This window comes from Rhinolophus ferrumequinum, chromosome 26 (genome assembly GCF_004115265.2).
Source record: "Rhinolophus ferrumequinum isolate MPI-CBG mRhiFer1 chromosome 26, mRhiFer1_v1.p, whole genome shotgun sequence".
NCBI classification, from domain to species: Eukaryota; Metazoa; Chordata; class Mammalia; order Chiroptera; family Rhinolophidae; genus Rhinolophus; species Rhinolophus ferrumequinum.
Window position 1 is genome coordinate 17,214,472 of NC_046309.1, and position 16,767 is coordinate 17,231,238.

Sequence of the window (16,767 nt, forward strand, 5' to 3'; positions counted from 1 at the left end):
ATTAAAAAATGGAATTTAGTTAATAAGTGTATTCATATAATTTCATTAGTTGTGACAAATATAGTAATATAAGGTGTTAGCAATTGGGGAAACTCGGTGTGGGGTTTTTAGGAACTCTATTAGTAACTTTTCTATGAATCGAAAACTATTCTAAAATTGTTTATTAAAAAAAAAAATCAGCACAGGCTGCTTCACCGTATAAAGGTGCTCAGCCTTGCCCATAACAAGAAATGGCACTAAGATACTATTTCTCACCTGTCAGGTTGGCAGAAATCCAAAAGGTTAACAATATAGTTGGTTGGTGAGACTGGGGAAATAGGCACCCTCAGATTTACAGGATTTTGCCAATATCTACACAAAATTACACGCACTTACCTTTCAGCCCAGAAATCCCATTTCTGGGACTCCATACCTAAGATACACCAGCAAAAATATGAAAAGACATAAGTAGGCACACGCCTATTCACTGTAGCATGATGTATACTAATTAAAGATGGAAACTCAAATTCCCACTAACAGGTAATCAAAACAGAAAAAGCTGCATCCCGTTGAGCCTCAAGAATGGAGAGTCTAGATCAAAGTCCCATTTACAGGAAATACAGGAGACAAAGTGTATCAACAACAGACATGCAGCTAGCACGCAGGCAAAAGCAGTATGCAGAACAACCAATTCAGTATCTTCCACAATTACATTGCAAGAGAAGAAAATCTATCTAATGCCTTAAATGTGTAAACAATAGATATTTGATAAAAGTTGATGTCTTCCCATTAGGTGTGATGATATTGTGGTTTTGTTTTTTTCAAAATGGTCCTTGTCTTAGATATATACCGACTACACATGAAACGTTATGTGTAGGATTTGCTTCAAAATAATCTCAGGGTGGGGGTGTGGATGTAGTTTAAATGAGAAAGACTGACTATGAAGTGGTAATTGTTGAAGCTACTGCATGGGAATTTCACACCATTCTCCCTACTTTCACAAATGTTTAAAATCTTCCTAATAAAAAGATAAACAACCAAATTGATCAGGCCAGAAAATTACAGCTATGAGCCACATTCAAACAATCACCAACAGTTTGCATGCATTGTCCTAATATATTAATCGTATATGGATATACAGGAGGATAACAGATTGTCATGGTCCTAAGTGTAGTTGAAATACCAGCCCTTCTTTTTTTCACCATTTCTTACAGGGAAATTGATTTGGACAGGATTTTCTATTCTGAACACATTTACAAATCCACACCCTTGCTTTAGCCAGCTTCCTTCTGGAAAGCAGCCAGCCAGGTGAGTGCTTATGGAGGCGCTACTGACTCATCAGCGTGGAAGGCAGGCCCTCCCTGTGTCAACGGCCCGAGATGGAGGGCAGGTCCTAGGGAAAAAAGGGCTAGCTGGCATCAGAAATGGATGATAGAGCAGCAACTGGTACTGGATAAAGGAACGAAATAACTGAGTCTGGTTTTAACATTTATTAATCCAAAAATACATAAAATTCCACTTTCTACACCAGGTTCTCAGACTGTCAAGAAAGGAGGTAGCTGCCAGCCTTAAGTATTTGGTATAATACCTAAGTGCTCATATTGATCTCAGGGAGGGGAAAGAAGAAGAAGCGAGGCTCAAACTAGGGAACCCCAAAATCAAGCCAAGGCTCTGCAGAGGCCCTGGGACCTGGCCCAGAGCACTTGGCTCTTTCTGCCAGGGGAAATGGGGGCACTCTGGGGCAATTCCCTCTGTACAGCTAGGCCCCTGGGGTCGGGGAAGCCCCTGCCCTGCTCACGGTGTTATGGCTGAGTTCCTCCAGAGCCAGCAGATGAGAGCTGGCAGAGCATGTCCAGAAGACAGTCCCCAAAGCAAAACTGGCTTCCAGTTTCCCTCACCTTCCGTCTGCAGGGAGAACCTGGCATGCGAGCCTCTCTCCCCTCTCTTGTGTGGCCCAAGTCCATTTCCAGGAGACCCAGATATAGGACCCTGCAGCCAGTCAGCTGCCCACTGGGGCCATTGTACCTCCACATCAGACCATATAGCCACGCAAGAAGCCTGTTTCAGTCACTGCAGCCTCATTGCATGCCAACTGGGTGCATGGGCCAGGGCCCGGGGCCAGCAGGAGGGGCCTGGACTACTGGCTGCAACTGCTGCTGGGACTGCCAGATGTGATGCAGCTCCTTGAACTGTTCCACCATGCGGTCTTTGAGGTCTGGGTTTGAGATCTGTAACCGGATGCTATCAGCTGACCAGGAAAGCTCCCCTGAGAACATCTCCAACAAGAGCCGAGCGGCTACAGGCACCACCTGGGAGCAGAGGAGAGGAGCCAGGACAGGCGGGGGGTGGAATGCATCCACCAGGAAGAAGGGGCACAAATGTCCACCTCATACAAAGGCCACTTATGTGTGGACAGCCCTTGGTCTTGACTACCTCTGGCAGCCAAGTTTACACTGCCTGGAGACCCTGAGCCTCCACCGTGGGACAAGGGTTTGTCTCAGGATTACCCAATACTCGAGCCAAAGCAGGGCTGGGAGTGTTAGGAGATGGTGACATACCTGTACAGTGATGAGCTTCTTCTCTCGGGGTTTGCGGTCTGGCCACTCCTCCCCAAAGCAGAAGAAGATTTCGAACGGTGGTGGGGTATTGGTCTGGCCCTTCTGGAACAGGATGAGCTCTGCAGCGAGACCAAGACGCTTTGTCAGAGGCTAGACCCGTGCCCCTGGATGAGAGGAGGCCACATGGAACACGGTGTGGGCCCTCACCATTGAGAAAATGCTCCAGGCTGAAGAGCTTGGTCTTGACCTCCCGCTGGATGGGGTTGGGCTGTGACGCATGAGCTGAGGCGCAGGGCCCGCTCCAGAACACCTTGCATTGGCAAAGGCGGATGGCGTACAGATCCTGGCCTTGCAGCTGGAGGATGAGCCCACGGTCCAGCACATCCAGCAGCTGGTTCGTGTAGAAGCGCTGCTTGTCGCTGGGGATGTCCTCGGGGCTGGGGAAACGCACCTGCTCCAGGCTCACCGGCCCGAAGAGCTCCACCTGCTCCTGGGTGGCTTCCAGCTGGCTATAGAAAAGCCGGCAGCCATGGGGGTTGCTGATGGTGAGAGCACGGGGTGGCCGGCCCCGGTACTGGAACTTGATCTCCAGGTCAGTCACTGTGGGGCAGAGAGGCAGGGCCGCCCCGTCTTTGAGCCCCACGCCTCCCCCTTCTACGGCCCCCCTGACTTTCTCTGCCCAGGGGCTAGGTCGTGTGGTCAACTCTCCTACTTACTTCCCCCCACCCAAAAAGGGACTGGCATGGCGTCTTTGTGCTTCATCATCCTCTATCCTCCTTGCAAACTGACCCCCGCCCCAGCACGGATTTACCCTCCCCAGCCCACCCATGGGTCCTTACGAGGCAGCATGTGGGGGCTGATCAGCAGTTCAGGCAGGAGTTGTTCGCCTGCAGGGGGCAGACCGGCAGCCAGCGGCCCAGGCGGCTGGCTCGGCAGGACCTCAGGGAGAAGCGGCCTAAAGGCAGCGGCGTCGCCAGCGGCCGGGACCAGCAGTCTGGGGTCTGGAGCAGGGGGGCCCACCACCACCGGCGGCTGGAGAGTGGGTGGCCACCTGACATCCTCTTTGGGTAAAGAATAGGGTGCCATGGAGGTGCCAGGCTGCACTGCTTCTACGGGGGGAGGGGGGGGACAGAGCTTTAATGCCGCTTCCAGGAACTGCCTCCCGGGGGCACCTACTCCCAGCCCTGGGCCTCCCCATCAGCCTCCCTTCAGCCCCCTCCCAGGGACCTATGGTACCTGAGGCTTTTCCTTATACTAGGCCTCCAACCACACCACCTGCCTGCCTCACCTGTGATGCTCAGGCTTGGTAACATCCTCTGGAGCTGAAGGGAAGACACAGGCAAAGGAGGAGGGAAGAGGCCAGAGAGAGAGAAGGGAGGATAGCTTATTACATTGATCTGATGCTAAAGCAATAACACATGAGAACCACAAGGCAATTGCCTGGGTTTCGCCTTAGCCCAGGCCAGACTCTGCCTCCAGCCCCAGCTCTGCCATCCCAGGCAGGCCAGTAAGCTCTCAGTACCAAAGTTTCCGCATCTACCTTCTGAACAGGTCTAGTATGTACTAAGCCCCAACTGCTCTGAGGATCAGTCAGACAATGTGTGAGCAGGTTTTGTAGCAACAAAGCCCCAGAGGGTTCAAGGTGGTGACTTTGTTCCTATCCTCAGAATCCCAGATTGCTGCCGGAAGAGCAGCCGGCTCCAGAGAAATGGGGCTACTCGGTCCTAGAGCAGAGGAGAGCAGAAATGTCCCCAGCAGGCCCACCACGTCAGGGTGGGCGGACCCTGGGAGAGAGGCCCTCCCTCACCTCTTCGTCTTCTTCCTCCCCGTCTCCTGCACAAGTGCAATCCTCACTGGGCTGTGACTCTGCAGATGGAGGGAGAGAAAAGAAAGACAGGAAGGGAGTCAGTGGGGGAGGAGGAGGGAGGCCCCAGGGGCTCTCAGGGCAGCTCCTGCTGTGGCTTTTCCCCTGCCCAGCACTGCCCAAACACAGTGAGGTGAAGGGCTGCACAGCCATCAGGAATCAGTAAGGACTTCCCCAACCCCATGGCACTCAGCACCCTGGGCCAAGATCCAGGCCGAGGGCTGGCTGGTCGAGGAAGATGGCCTGAGGCTCTGGTCCATGCCAAGCCACTCTTGGCCCCACAAATGACCTATCCCAGACCACTCCTTAGGAGCCCTGGGTGTAATGACCTAGCAGCATATGCCCAACCACTGAACCCTGGAGGGCCCTGGTTCTTCCTGCACAGCCTCCTAGGTGGCCCACACAGGGCCAGGAACGATACCTGCGGAAGCAGGGCCATTGGAGCAGACCTCGTAGATCTTATAGGGCTGAGGCGGCATGTCCCGGGGCCCATCATAGATGAGGCGGAAGTCACGGCTCTTGTTAAGAGCGCAGCGCAGGTTGGCCTTCCACTTGGCGGGATCAGCCTCGTCTACCCCCTCGGTGTACTTCCCCGTCTCCTTGGCCCAGGCCTGGGGCAGGAAGAGAAGAGAGGCGACCACAGAGAACCTCACCCCTCACCAAAGCCCAGCTCCTCCTGGCTGATGGGAGTCGCTGCTGTGTGGGGAGACTTTCAGCCACATACTGAGTGCCCCTCTGCCAGGTGGGAGACATGACACCAGTCCTTCCCAGCCCCTAGGGCTCCAACAAGCTACAGGAAATCCAGGTGCTTTGAAAGGCATTGCATTCATGGCTCTTGGGGGATAAATAGGTACAATCTCTAAGGAGGCTGGTGCAACGTGGTGGGTAAGAGCGTGAGGTCTGGAGCAGGACTGGGTTTGAATCCAGAAACTGCCACCCACCAGCTGTGTGCCAGGGGCATGTCACTTTGTCTCTCTTTGCTTGGGTCTCCCCATGATAGAACCCACCTCATAGGGTGGTCGTGAAGACTCAAGGGCCCATAAAGCTCTCAGAACTAATTGTGCCTGTTCTTAGGACAAGCTCCATATACTTCCATTTGACTTCTAGGAATCTATCCTACAGAAGCATCCCCACAAAATTCTGCACATACAAAGTCATTTATTGCAGCACTGTTTGTAAAAACAAAAGACCCCAAGTAACCTAAGTGTTTATCAACAGGGGCTGGTTAAATTATGGCCAATCCAGAGAATTAAATAGGAGGCAGTAAGAAAAAAGGAGGAAGCGTTTGATATACTGACATGATGTGGTCTTCAAGAAATATGAGGTGCAGGAGTATGCATACATCTGTCATTTTGTGAAAAGTGTTTGTAGAAGCACAAAAACCTCTCATGCAGGATAAACAAGAAACTGATAATACTAGTTGCTTCCAGGGAGAGGGTGGCTTGCTGGGGACTGGGGTAGGAGAGAGACTTTTTGCTGCAAACCATTTTATGCTTTTTAAATTTTGAGTTGTGTGACCATGTTAACTGTTCAAAAATAAGAAACAGATTTGAAAAGAATCTTGAAAAGGTAAGTATAAAGTACAAAGACTAATATCAAAGCTTTATAAAGTACAAAATATAATAGCCAAAGCTTTAAAAATAAGCATTCTCTTTGACCCAGCAATGTTGAATGCTAGGAACTAACCCCAAAGAAAACCATTTAAGATGTGCAAAGGGTAAGAGTTTAGAGGGAGTACCTAGCGATGTGGTCTTTAACACTGAAACACTAAAAGCAGCCAGAAGTGTCAAAAACTGAGACGGGGTGAATAAACTGTGCTAAACCCCTCCCACGGAAACTTCAGCAGTCTCTAAAAGTGAAGTGGCATATGTTGGAGAGAAAAGCTGGTTCTGATGTTGGATGAAAAATGTGGGTTACAAAGTAGAGTATCTACTAGCTTGATTCTACATTTGCATCTCATATATACACATATGCAGAGAACTAAAAATATAAGCAAAAAATAGGCAGAGTAGTTACAGGGGAATTCTGTTGTCTTCTTTTAGCATATGTGTACACCAAACAGGAACAGTGCACGTGTACTCACGTGTAATGAGAATGAGACAAGAAAAAGGTAGAAGAAGAAGACTGACAGGAAGATCTCCTGGGGTTCCATCAGTCCCCACCTTGCTCTGGGGATCAGGTTAGAAAAAGTATATACCCTGTGGTCATGCCTGCATCCCCTTAGTCCAGGCCTACCGTCACCTGCAGCAAGGCAGCTGGGTAAATGGCCAGTTTGAGATTTGGGGCGGGCCCCCCCCCCCCCAGGGAGGGGATGCCTCAGAGGTCCAGGCAATAGCCCATCCAAGGCTTACCTTGAAGATGGTGTTATCTCCGTCCTGGCTTGGGCCGTGCCGCGTGGCATGGCGCCAGGGGATGCAGAAGAATTTCCTTTCGCCATTGACCCACTGAAGCCCTGGGTACTGGCAGCTGTTCACCTGGGCCACCAGCCAGGGCTTCAGCCTCACGCGGCGGGGCGGAGGGGGGGCCCCGGGGGCAGGCTGGTTCATGGCAAAGGAGTCTGCAGAAGAAAGCCAGAGGGGAGTATCAGCAGATTTGCAGCTCAAGGCTCCTTTGGCAGAGGGACATGGGGACACTCAGGGCGCCCAGCTAGTGGCTTTCCCTTCCTCCCATCATCGGGGCTGGAGTCTCTCCAGTGGGTCCAGGTGCTCAAAGCCAATTCCCTTTTCCTTCGGCTTTCTTATCACTGGGCCCCTGCTGTGTCTGGGTGCAAAGGAAGGAGGGGGTTACAGCTGTAGTGAACGCTGTGGATGCCCCACCCAGACTCCCTTTACCAGACAAAGGATCACTTCCCCAGCTGTTGTGAGGCTCGCACAGCAGAGTCACAGGGCCGCCCACTGCAAGACCTGCCTCGTTGCCGCCCTCCCCACAGGGGACAGCACATAGCCAATGCACAGCTGATACACAGGGACAAAAGGAGGGTCCCCTTGCTCTCCGTGAAGCAAACTGGGGCTATGGGTGCTCCAGAGCTTCCTGAGGGGTCAGGCTAAAGCCAGCTTCCAGCTCCAGCTGCTTCCACATCCTTGCTTAGCTTTCTCCCTGCCCCACCCTGCTCCCTTCCTTCGCGAGGAAATCTGGCCCGGGACTGAGGCAGATGTGTACACGGACGCAGGGTTTCCACAGCCAGTCCTCAGAGCCTCCTTTCTTCCTGAGTTTCCCTCAGGGATCCTGAGAGAAACCTGGACACCCTGAGAGAAATCCTATCAGCCAACTCAGTCCACTTCCTGCCTCACCAGGACAGCGGCCACCAAACTTAGAGTCTATCCTTCTAAAGCCATCAACTTCCTAGACTCTGGTTCGTCCCCTGACCATTCATTCATTCATTCAGTAATTAGTAAGCACCTAACATCTGCCAGGCCCCATGCGGCCCAGAGCTGCGGGAACTACAGAGGCGAAGTCTAACAGCCGCCCATGGGGAGCCAGTGCCACCGCTCCAGGCCAGTCCCTGCGTCCCTAGTCAGAGGCCAGCTGGCCACGTGGAACCCACGCCTCCTCCCCTTCACCTGCCAGCTGCTCTCCAGACACAGGACCTGAAACTTCTCTTCACTGTCTTGAGCCCCCTCCTGCCCAGCTCCACCCCGGGTGGTTTCTCTCCTGCCCTTGCCCTTAATCTGTGAGCCCAGAATCAGAGACAAGACGGGCTGCGCCACCATAGAGCCACCCCTCCCGAGACTGACAGGGGAATCTGTCACTCAGCAAGTAAAGAACAAAGGGCTGAGCAGGATGAGAAAGCAGGCTGCCTCTAGCCCGGGCTCTAGTTTCTGAGCACAGTGAGTAGATGGGTGTGCATGCACGTGTAAGAGGGCACACACTTCCCCAGGACCAGGCTCCTTAGGCACGCTGTTTCTAATGCAGGTGAGGGTCCAAGGCCTGTCAGGGAAGGAGTGGCTGAAGGACCGGGGTATCTGGGTTGGTGAAGTGAATACTGAGGGGGATGGAGGAGATGAGAGCTATCTTTAATATTTGAGGCACTCCAGTGTACAAAAGGAATCGGGTTTGAGTCTACACCACAACAGCTTCCACTGAGGCAGACTAGAACCAGACTGGAGAACTTTCTAACAGCTAAAACCATCCAACCGAGGCTGGGCTGCCCTGGTGGCCTCCTGGCCTGCCTGAGTGGGCCTGCTTCTCTGTTGTTCCAGGTCTGCTTTGGCCTTGGAGCACTGAGCCTCAGTTTCCCCTGAAATTCCTTGCCCAGTAACTTTTTGGGTTGTGGCTGCTAAGTGCCACCTCCTGCTAAGAAGTCTCCATTGGCAGGCCTCTCCTCAGAGCAGTGCCCAGCTCCAGGCTGGGCCAGGGAGGGTGGGAAACCTTCCAGCCCTGCCCCCAAGCCTCAGAAGACGGGTATCTCAGTTCCCCTTTCTTCACCACCCTCCACCCAGTCCTAGGGGAAATGAAAGTGGCCAGAGAGGACAACGCAGAAACCTGACTCACTGTGAGCTGGGGGAGGGAAGGGACATGGAGAAAAAATTCTCATTTGGGTCCCCCAGACCACATTATCAATCTCTCACCCCGTAGCCCATCCCCCAATCCCTAAGTCTGCTGGTGGTCGTTGGACATTTAGTGTGGTTCATAGTGTTGGGTAGCCTCCCCCCAAAGGCCTTGGGTTTAGAACAGAGGGGCGAGCGTCACCCGTAGCAGGCAATTCCGGCTAAGTGAATAAAGGTAGACAGAGGAAAGCTCTGTTGACACAGAAGGAAGGCCCACTTTCCTGATGACCCACGCACACATAGTTGGGCCTGCAGCTATGTCAGGGGTGGTGCAGTGGGAGACCAGAAAGGCCTACTCCTCTGCCCAGGGCAAGGAGGAAGTCGGGGTGAGTCCCACTGCCAGGCCCGGCCCAACACTGATATTCAATACACAGGTTTTGCGATGATAATTCTGGCCTCACGTCTCTAAGGTACAGACCCTTCAAGCGGCCTCGGCAGGGCCGAGAGAGGGTCTGCCCAGCACACACAGAACGTCCTTCAGCGCCAGGGGGTCTGCCTGCAGCCAAGTGCACCAGGACCAGGGTCAGCATCGGCTTCCCAAAGTGGCTTCCTCTTGCCCGAGGTGGGTTTAGATCTGATTCAGACCATCCTAAAGCCTTTGTGCCCCATCCCTACTTTCCCTCCAGATGGAAGCAGTTGTCCAGATTTCCAAGGGACCCCAGAAGCAATAGGGCAGCTCTCAGAAAGTCTCTTTTACATTCCCAGCCCCCCACCCCACCCACACACACACACTGCTGGGAAGAGGACTTGACTTTCCAACAGAGAACAGGGCTGGCCAGGGTCTGCCCGACTGGCTGACAGCTGAATGGGTCTGCCTTCTCAGGGGTGAAATTTCTGTACCCCAGACCTAGCTTCGTGAATCTGAGCTCTGGAAAGTGGGAAAAACCAGTGCCTGCATCCGCTTCCAAGGAAATGCCAAAAGAGGTGTGGGCTGCTGAGGACTTGAGTGGGCCTCCGTAAGTGAAGCATCTAGCAGGGCAGCCAGGAGCCCCTCTGGGGTCGGGGAGGCCCCACAATTCATGCCAGGCCCTGAAGTCCCAGGAGCCAGCGACCGGAGGAGCCTAGAACTCTGGGCACCAAGGACCCCTAGGGCAGGAAGCACCGCAGCCCCTGGTTGTGGGCAGAGTAGCGAGCCCCTTGCCATCTCCCGAGTTTGATTCACATTGTCTCTCCGCAAACCCCACGCCAAGCTCAGGGAGAAAGCGGGGGTTCCTGCACCAGCAAGACCCTAAGTCCCGCCCCCTCCAGGTGAGTGGATCGCACCCTGGGACAAGCGGAGGTTTAGGCGGCAGATGCGGCAGAAAGAAGTCTCTCTCGGCCTCCTCCCAGGGGCACGGTGGGGGAAGGCCAAGGAGCAGGGGGAAACCCCAAAGTCGGGCCTTAAAGTAAGAAAAGGTGATTTCCCAATGCCTCGCTAGACTTGCTGGGAGCCTCAGCGCCCCGGGCCAATAGCTCAGGGAAGGCCGCGGACTCTGCCTCTGACACGGCTGCCACCTCCAGAGGGCCTCAAGCTTCCTCCATCGGCCCCGCCCGCGTCCTTACTGCTCCTGGTCACTTATCCCCCCTCTGGACGCGCGGGAGTCCAGGCCAGACCCTGCGCTGGACCTCCCGGCAGGTTCCGCCCAGGGCATATTGCCTCTGGAGCAACCGGGGGGGGAGCTGGCTCAGGGTCTGCCTCTCCCACTGCTCCTCCGGCGGGTGGCGCCCCCGCCCTCTTCCCAGCCCTGCTGTGCCCAGAGTGGCGGCGAGGTCAGGAAAGTCCCCCAATCCCTTCCGCGATACCTGGGGGCACCCGCTCCCGCCCCTCTGGGGTCACGGCCACACTAGTCTCTTTTCCTCCGCTTTGAGATTCTTAATTGTTTCGTTTTTAAGTTTGAAGGAAGGACGTAAAGAAACGAGTGCAAGAGATACTGTGCGCTGCGATTCCTCTCCTCTGCTAGGAGGGTCAGCGCCTCCCTTTCTCCGAGACGAGTCAAAAGACGGCGCCTCTACCTGACACCATCTTCCTACACACTCTCTGCCCGAATTCCGGCCATTGGCCTGGGAGAATGAACTCTTTAAACCTCATCCTCTTACCCAAAAGGGTGAGGGGTGCCCCGGGGAGCACAGAAAGGAAGAATCGGGACTCGCCCCTCCATGGCCCAAGCCACCCTTCTGCCAGGTGCCTGGGCGCTCCCCATCCTAGGTGACGCGAGACGGAGGGAGAGAATTGCGCCCCTCTGGGCTTCCCGGGGCCTGCTGGGCAAAGGCTGCCGGTGCGGGACACCCTATGGTGATCAGGACGTAGGAGACACCCCGGAGGCCGCCAGACCCGCGGGGCGCGCCCTGCACTAGGTTCCCACCCGAGCTCCCGCGCCAAGCGAGCTGGACGCCGATCCCTCCCCCGTGCCCGCCCGGCTCCAGTCTCCTCCCCGCAGCTGGCAGGTGCCGGGCTGGCGCAGAGAGGAGCGCGCGGCCACCGGGACCTACCTGTCAGCGGAGCGCCCGCGTGGCTGCGCCCGGGAGCACGGGCCGGGCGGCGGGGCCGACTGCGCTGTCCCGGAGCTGCGCCTCCCACCCGCCGTCCTGGCACTTCCGCATCGCCCGCCCCCGCCCTTGGGCCGCGGCCGCCAAGCCTGGGTGCGCGGGCAGCGCCCCGCCCTCCCTCACAGAGCCACCCTGGGGCCCCCGCACTGACCCGGCGACTGCGGGCTCGGGCTCAGCTTCGGGCCAGGCCGGACCCACTGCATCCCCGGGCCTCCGGGGAATCGCGAGGGAGCGCGGTGGCCTGGACCGACGACTGGGCTCCTTCGGCAACTGGAACCGCAAAATAGTCATTCGACAATCCCACCCCACCCTGTCGCAGTGCTCAGTTGGGCCCTGGAGCTTTCCCGCGCCCTCCGGGAGCTCAAGATCCGTGCAGACACAGACAATCAACCAAGCCTTGTACGAGAGCGCGATGGGACAACAGAGAGATGGCCCCCGCCCTCGCCCCACCCGCCCGCTTCCCTTCAGAGGGTCATCCCAGCCCCCAACCCCGAGCCGCTGGCTCCCGGACCCGGACACCCCCTCCTAGACGTGCCCGCAGACAGGGCTCCTCAGGCTCCTCTGACTCTTTCTAATTCCCGACCACCATACCTGCCCGCCCAGCTTCTCCACCCTGGTCGCCTTCGGAGCCCCTCGGGGTCAGCATCATAATCACCTGTCCTGCCTCTTCACTCACCGCTACCTTGACTATCCATCAGCCATTCTTCGGTGCCATAAATGGGCGTCGCTCGCCGGCCTCAATTTTGACGGGATCTGTTCCTTCTCACGGAACATTCTTCGCTTCAAATTGTGTTTCAGCATCACCTCCTCTGGAAAGCTTCCCCTCCGGAGCTCCCAAGCTCTTCCTCGCCGGTTTCACTTATGGTTGCATTGTCTGATTCCCACTGGAATCCGCTTATTCAGGGACCACTCCCGTTTTCCACAGTAATTTTCAATAAAAATATTTTTAAATAAAGAGCATTTCCAAGTTAACCGACTAAATTTTAGACAGCAACTAAAATATGTAAGTTCTAGAAGGTACTATTTGCCCCTTAAGGTTTAGAGCCTGTGTTTTTAATAAATACGGTATTAGTCAGTTGATGAATCAGAACTTTGACCTTCTCCTCCCCTCTCCTTCCATCTAGGAAAACCTGAGTTGGTTTTTACCTGTATCATCGCTCATCGTTTTGTCTTTTTTCTTCTCTTCTGCTTCTCTATCCCTCTCCCCTACTCCTTGTAGCCCTAATATAAAATGGAAATATAGTCATACATAAGTATTTTATTATTTGTACTATATCTGCTGAGTATTTCACTATTTCGTATTTTTTAAATTTGAAGTGTGGATGGAGAAAATGTAGCTAAGTAGATTGTTTTGTTGTATTTCTTTCTTTAAAAATCAAACTGCTATTTAATTGAAAGTGGTCTCCCACAAAATGAGAACCTTTTTCACTGGAGGCCAGTCATGCTTAATAGAAAATATTATTTATCGGACTAGAAAATATAGTTGGAGCAATAGTCAGGAAGAGCCTTCTTTTATTGTCAAATGCTCCCCATACAGTCTGAAAGATCATGAGACTAGGATTCTGAAGTCTGCCCCACACACTGTGCCCCTTGATCCCCACCTTGAGAAGGCTCTGAACTTCAACACAAACCCTGTAGGGGCTGTGTGCAGAGGAAGCAGCACCGCACTTGAGCTTGCATCCAGCTCTCTTATGTTCAAGCTAAGTCTCCTGAAGTAGGTCCTGGGATTCTCATACCCTGTCTGTAAAGGGCAGATGACATTACTGAGCTCACATCTCTGGTGTGAGGCTCCAGGGATGGGGGCATTTCAGGGGCTCCCCTCTGCTCAGGACCTGCTTTGTCCAGACCAGGGGAACCTGAGCCAACAACCACTCTGGGTAAGAGACAGGACATAGGGAGGAAGGGGCAGGGGCAGAGAGCATCACTCCGGCTCTTCCAAAATGGAAGGGTCTTGCCTCCTGATGCTGTCTCAGGGTGAGGCACAAGCAAAGGGGAAGTGAGGCTACACCGACCCCCAGGCAGTCACTCCCAGTTCCCCCCAGGGCACATGGGTAACGGGGATGTGGCCTTCACAGCCCCAGGAGCCTCCACGGAGATGTGTGTCTAGGCCCCTCACTCCCAACGGGACCGCCCCTGCCTCCATTTCCCCTGGCTAAGGCTTCAGATTGAGCGTGTGGTTAGAGGCCTGATTCCGGTAGAAGCGAGGGTGTGTGTGTGTGTGTGTGTGTGTGTGTGTGTGTGTGTAAGCTGTGTCACCAAAGGGAACTGAAAGAAGCCCGGTATGAGTGGTGGGAGAGAAGACTGAGGTCCAAGGGGCAGCTGAACCTCCCACCCAACTCTGAACCTGCCCGCCTCAATGCAGGCCTGTGCAGAGGACAGCTACCTTTGCCTGAAACCTACCCTCCAGGAGGTATACTTCCTCCGGCCCCAGCTCTCAGGGTTCCCCAGGCTGGCCTGTTCCTCACATAGTCCCCATTTCTGGGAACTTGTTGGCTGGACCCAGTGCTGAGTCACATTCTGGCTTCACCACTCAGACATTGAGCAAACCACAGACACTCTCAGAATCCCCATTTCCCACCTGTTAAGTGACAATGATAACCTTACTTTCACAGGTTTGCGGTGAGGCCTAAATTCGACAAATGCTCAGTGAACACCTCTATGTGCCAGGATAAAGTGGCAAACGAAAAGTCCATTTTGTCTAAATCCCCTGCCCTCTTGGAGCTTCCATTCTGTGGAGTGAGGTAGACAGCAAATGCTTCAGTAACACAATTGGGGCTTTTGAGTTGTTGTGCAGGTCGAGCAGAGATGTGACGTTATCTGGCATAGGTTTACTTTGGCCACTCTGGCTCCTGTACAGTGCACACCATTTCTGACACACACAAGTGTAGCTTTATTATTATCGATGCCCCAGCTGGGGCTTCCTCCCCCTTTCTGACTAACTGCCGCCTCCTCAGAGCTTTCTGGGGCGTGACCTGGAAGGCCCTCACTTGGCCAGCACTGTCAGATGCTCTCTAGATCTCATGTCCCCACCTCTCCCAATGAGCGCCTCTTTCTCTGTGTCCATGGCCTGAGGCCTAGAAAGCTGCACAGACGCCCTCTTCCTTTCCAGGCCCAGGGCCCCTGCTCCTTTGGCCCTATTAATAAATACTACTTTCCTTTTCCTTCCTGGTCAGTACCTTTCCTCTCCCTGATCCCCTGCAACCTGGCTCCCACCCCTTTTCTGTTTTTTGTTTTGTTTTGTTTTATAGTTACATACCTATCGACAATTACTTTTTTAATTTTTTTTTTAAATTGTGGAATATTGGGGAACAGTGTGTTTTTCCAGGACCCATCAGCTCCAAGCCAAGTCGTTGTTTTCAATCTAGTTGTGGAGGACGCAGCTGACTGGCCCACGTGGGAATCAAACCGGCGACTTTTGTGTTATGATCACTGCGCTGTAACCAACTGAGCCAACCGGCCACCCTCCTACCCCTGTCCCATAGATTCTGCTCAGGACCTTGGATCCACAGCTCCTGCAGATCCTGAAACCCTCAGGAACTGCTCAGAAACTCCAGTCTCTGGGTCTCTTTCTCATTTAAACTCTCAGATCCTGGAGTTTCATTGTTGCCTGGGCTTCTCACCATCCCCTTTAGGTAACTGTGGTGGAGACTTTTCATGCTGCCCTGGGATTCCACTCCTAGCTCAGTGCAGTGCCTTAGCGTCTTCCCCGCTCTCCTGGCCACCTCTCCCCTTCCCTACCTCTCACTGCAATAGTCATCGGTCCTTATTCTGATTCTTCTGCCACTCACGTCCTCCATCTAGATGTCTTCATTACACCCCTGCCTCCACCAGCTGCACTTGAGATGATTCAAGTGCTCCTAAAATCTGCTTAGCTCGGAGTTTCACTAAAGCCACTTCCCACCACTGGGCTCTATCACGGAAGGACTCTGGGCCTCCATCCTTCCTGCCTGTCTGGAGGACTGGATGTAGCCCACGAGGCACCTGGACAAGGAGGAAAAGAAAGAGGAGGCAGTCTGACCTGGAAACACAGGGGTTCCTGCAGTCAGAATGGCTGAGCCCCTTCTGTGTAGGGACAGAGGCCACCCTGGCCCCAAAGGACCTTGCTGTGGACCTCGGTGTCCTGTCATATCCCATGCAGACCTAGTTGAAGCCCAGAGTCCATAGGTATCGCCGCCAGGGAGTGGGGTCCCACCCAGGTGCCGTCCATCCCATCCATCACTGATATGGGATGCAGAAGGCCACAGGCTCTGGGGTGTTTATTAGCCTCCTCCATCTTACGCCCCTGCAGCTTAGAACTAGGGCTCAGGATCCTCCCTAGGACAGTACAATCGTCCCTCTTAGGTGGGAAAGGGGGGATCTCACTTCTGTCCAGAATGTCAGGGTCAGCCCAAGGGCATAGGGGGCTCTCGTCATCTCACATCTGGATCTCAGGATGGTAGGATCTCAGGATGACAGAGCCACCCTGGATGGGAGGGGACTCTGGGTAGCTCTGGCTCTCTGGAGGAAGCTGGCCTGGAGTAGCTGAGGCGTGAGGGGGCCAAGGGGGCCTGACATTTTTCCCTCATGGCTTCTCAATGCTTCACTGCAGGGGGATGATGACTCCGTTGCCCCTCTCCGGCCTCCTAAGGATTGGGCTGGGTGGGCGTCATGGGTTGAGCATTCCGTGTCTGTGGTGGAGGGAGGGGTGGGATCTCTTGGGGGCTGGTAGCCAAACAGAGCTGCGGGTACAGGTGTTTAGTTCCTGCCAGTCAGGCACCCCGGAGCCACAACCCTGGGGGCCCTGGTGGGGTGTCCCCCAGGCTGCCCTGCTGCCCCTGTAGCCTCTGATGCTGAGGTTTACAGTCAAGAAAGCAAAGACCTCTGTAGGCTAAAGGGCCCAAAGAGGCCCAGAGAGCAGGGCCCACTCTGCTCTCCTGGCCCCCCCAGGGGAGAGGGGGTGTCAGGCCTCGACAGAGGGGGTCTGGGGGCAATTCTTACCAGACCGGTGTCCTGGAACCTCAGTGTTTGTTTGTTGAAAATTTGCCATATAATGAGACTTCATTATTTTTTTTATTTAAAATTTTTTTTAATTACAGTTGACATACAATACCATATTAGTTTCAAGCATACAACATAGTGACTGGACATTTATATAACTTACAAAGAGATCCCCCCAATAAGCCTAGTACCCAGCTGGCACTATACATAGTTATTACAATAGTATTATCTACTGTATTTCCTACGCTGTATTTTTTATCCCCATGACTGTTTTTATAACTGGCAATTTGTACACCTTAACCTTTATTTTTACTGC

The 16,767-nt window shown here is 53.9% G+C and overlaps 1 protein-coding gene across 4 annotated transcripts; it reads right to left on the reverse strand.

The window, feature by feature from the left end:
• Positions 1-1,460: 1,460 nt before the first annotated feature.
• IRF5 (interferon regulatory factor 5) lies at positions 1,461-11,887 on the reverse strand. 4 transcript variants are annotated; one of them, XM_033099289.1, is made up of 10 exons: positions 11,626-11,887; positions 6,753-6,958; positions 4,823-5,012; positions 4,345-4,403; positions 3,826-3,859; positions 3,377-3,646; positions 2,989-3,137; positions 2,745-2,892; positions 2,538-2,656; positions 1,461-2,288 (listed from the first exon to the last, which is right to left on the reverse strand). In XM_033099289.1, exons 1-10 carry the CDS (start codon positions 11,675-11,677, stop codon positions 2,058-2,060), a joined length of 1,458 nt encoding a protein of 485 aa, XP_032955180.1. In that variant the 5' UTR covers positions 11,678-11,887; the 3' UTR covers positions 1,461-2,057. The 4 variants fall into 4 exon arrangements, with proteins under 4 accessions (XP_032955180.1, XP_032955178.1, XP_032955181.1 ...); XM_033099287.1 differs by having other exon boundaries at positions 2,745-3,137; positions 11,626-11,885; XM_033099290.1 differs by lacking the exon at positions 11,626-11,887 and adding an exon at positions 11,418-11,563 and having other exon boundaries at positions 2,745-3,137.
• Positions 11,888-16,767: the final 4,880 nt, after the last annotated feature.

Excerpts from the sequence above, each read along its gene's own strand:
- IRF5 (XM_033099287.1), bottom strand. The coding sequence starts at position 11,677 with ATGCAGTGGGTCCGGCCTGGCCCGAAGCTGAGCCCGAGCCCGCAGTCG. Across the intron at positions 3,860-4,344 it reads GGGAGGAAGAAGACGAAGAG|CTCCAGAGGATGTTACCAAG; the intron begins GTGAGGGAGGGC and ends TCTTCCCTTCAG. Across the intron at positions 2,289-2,537 it reads AGAAGCTCATCACTGTACAG|GTGGTGCCTGTAGCCGCTCG; the intron begins GTATGTCACCAT and ends CTCTGCTCCCAG.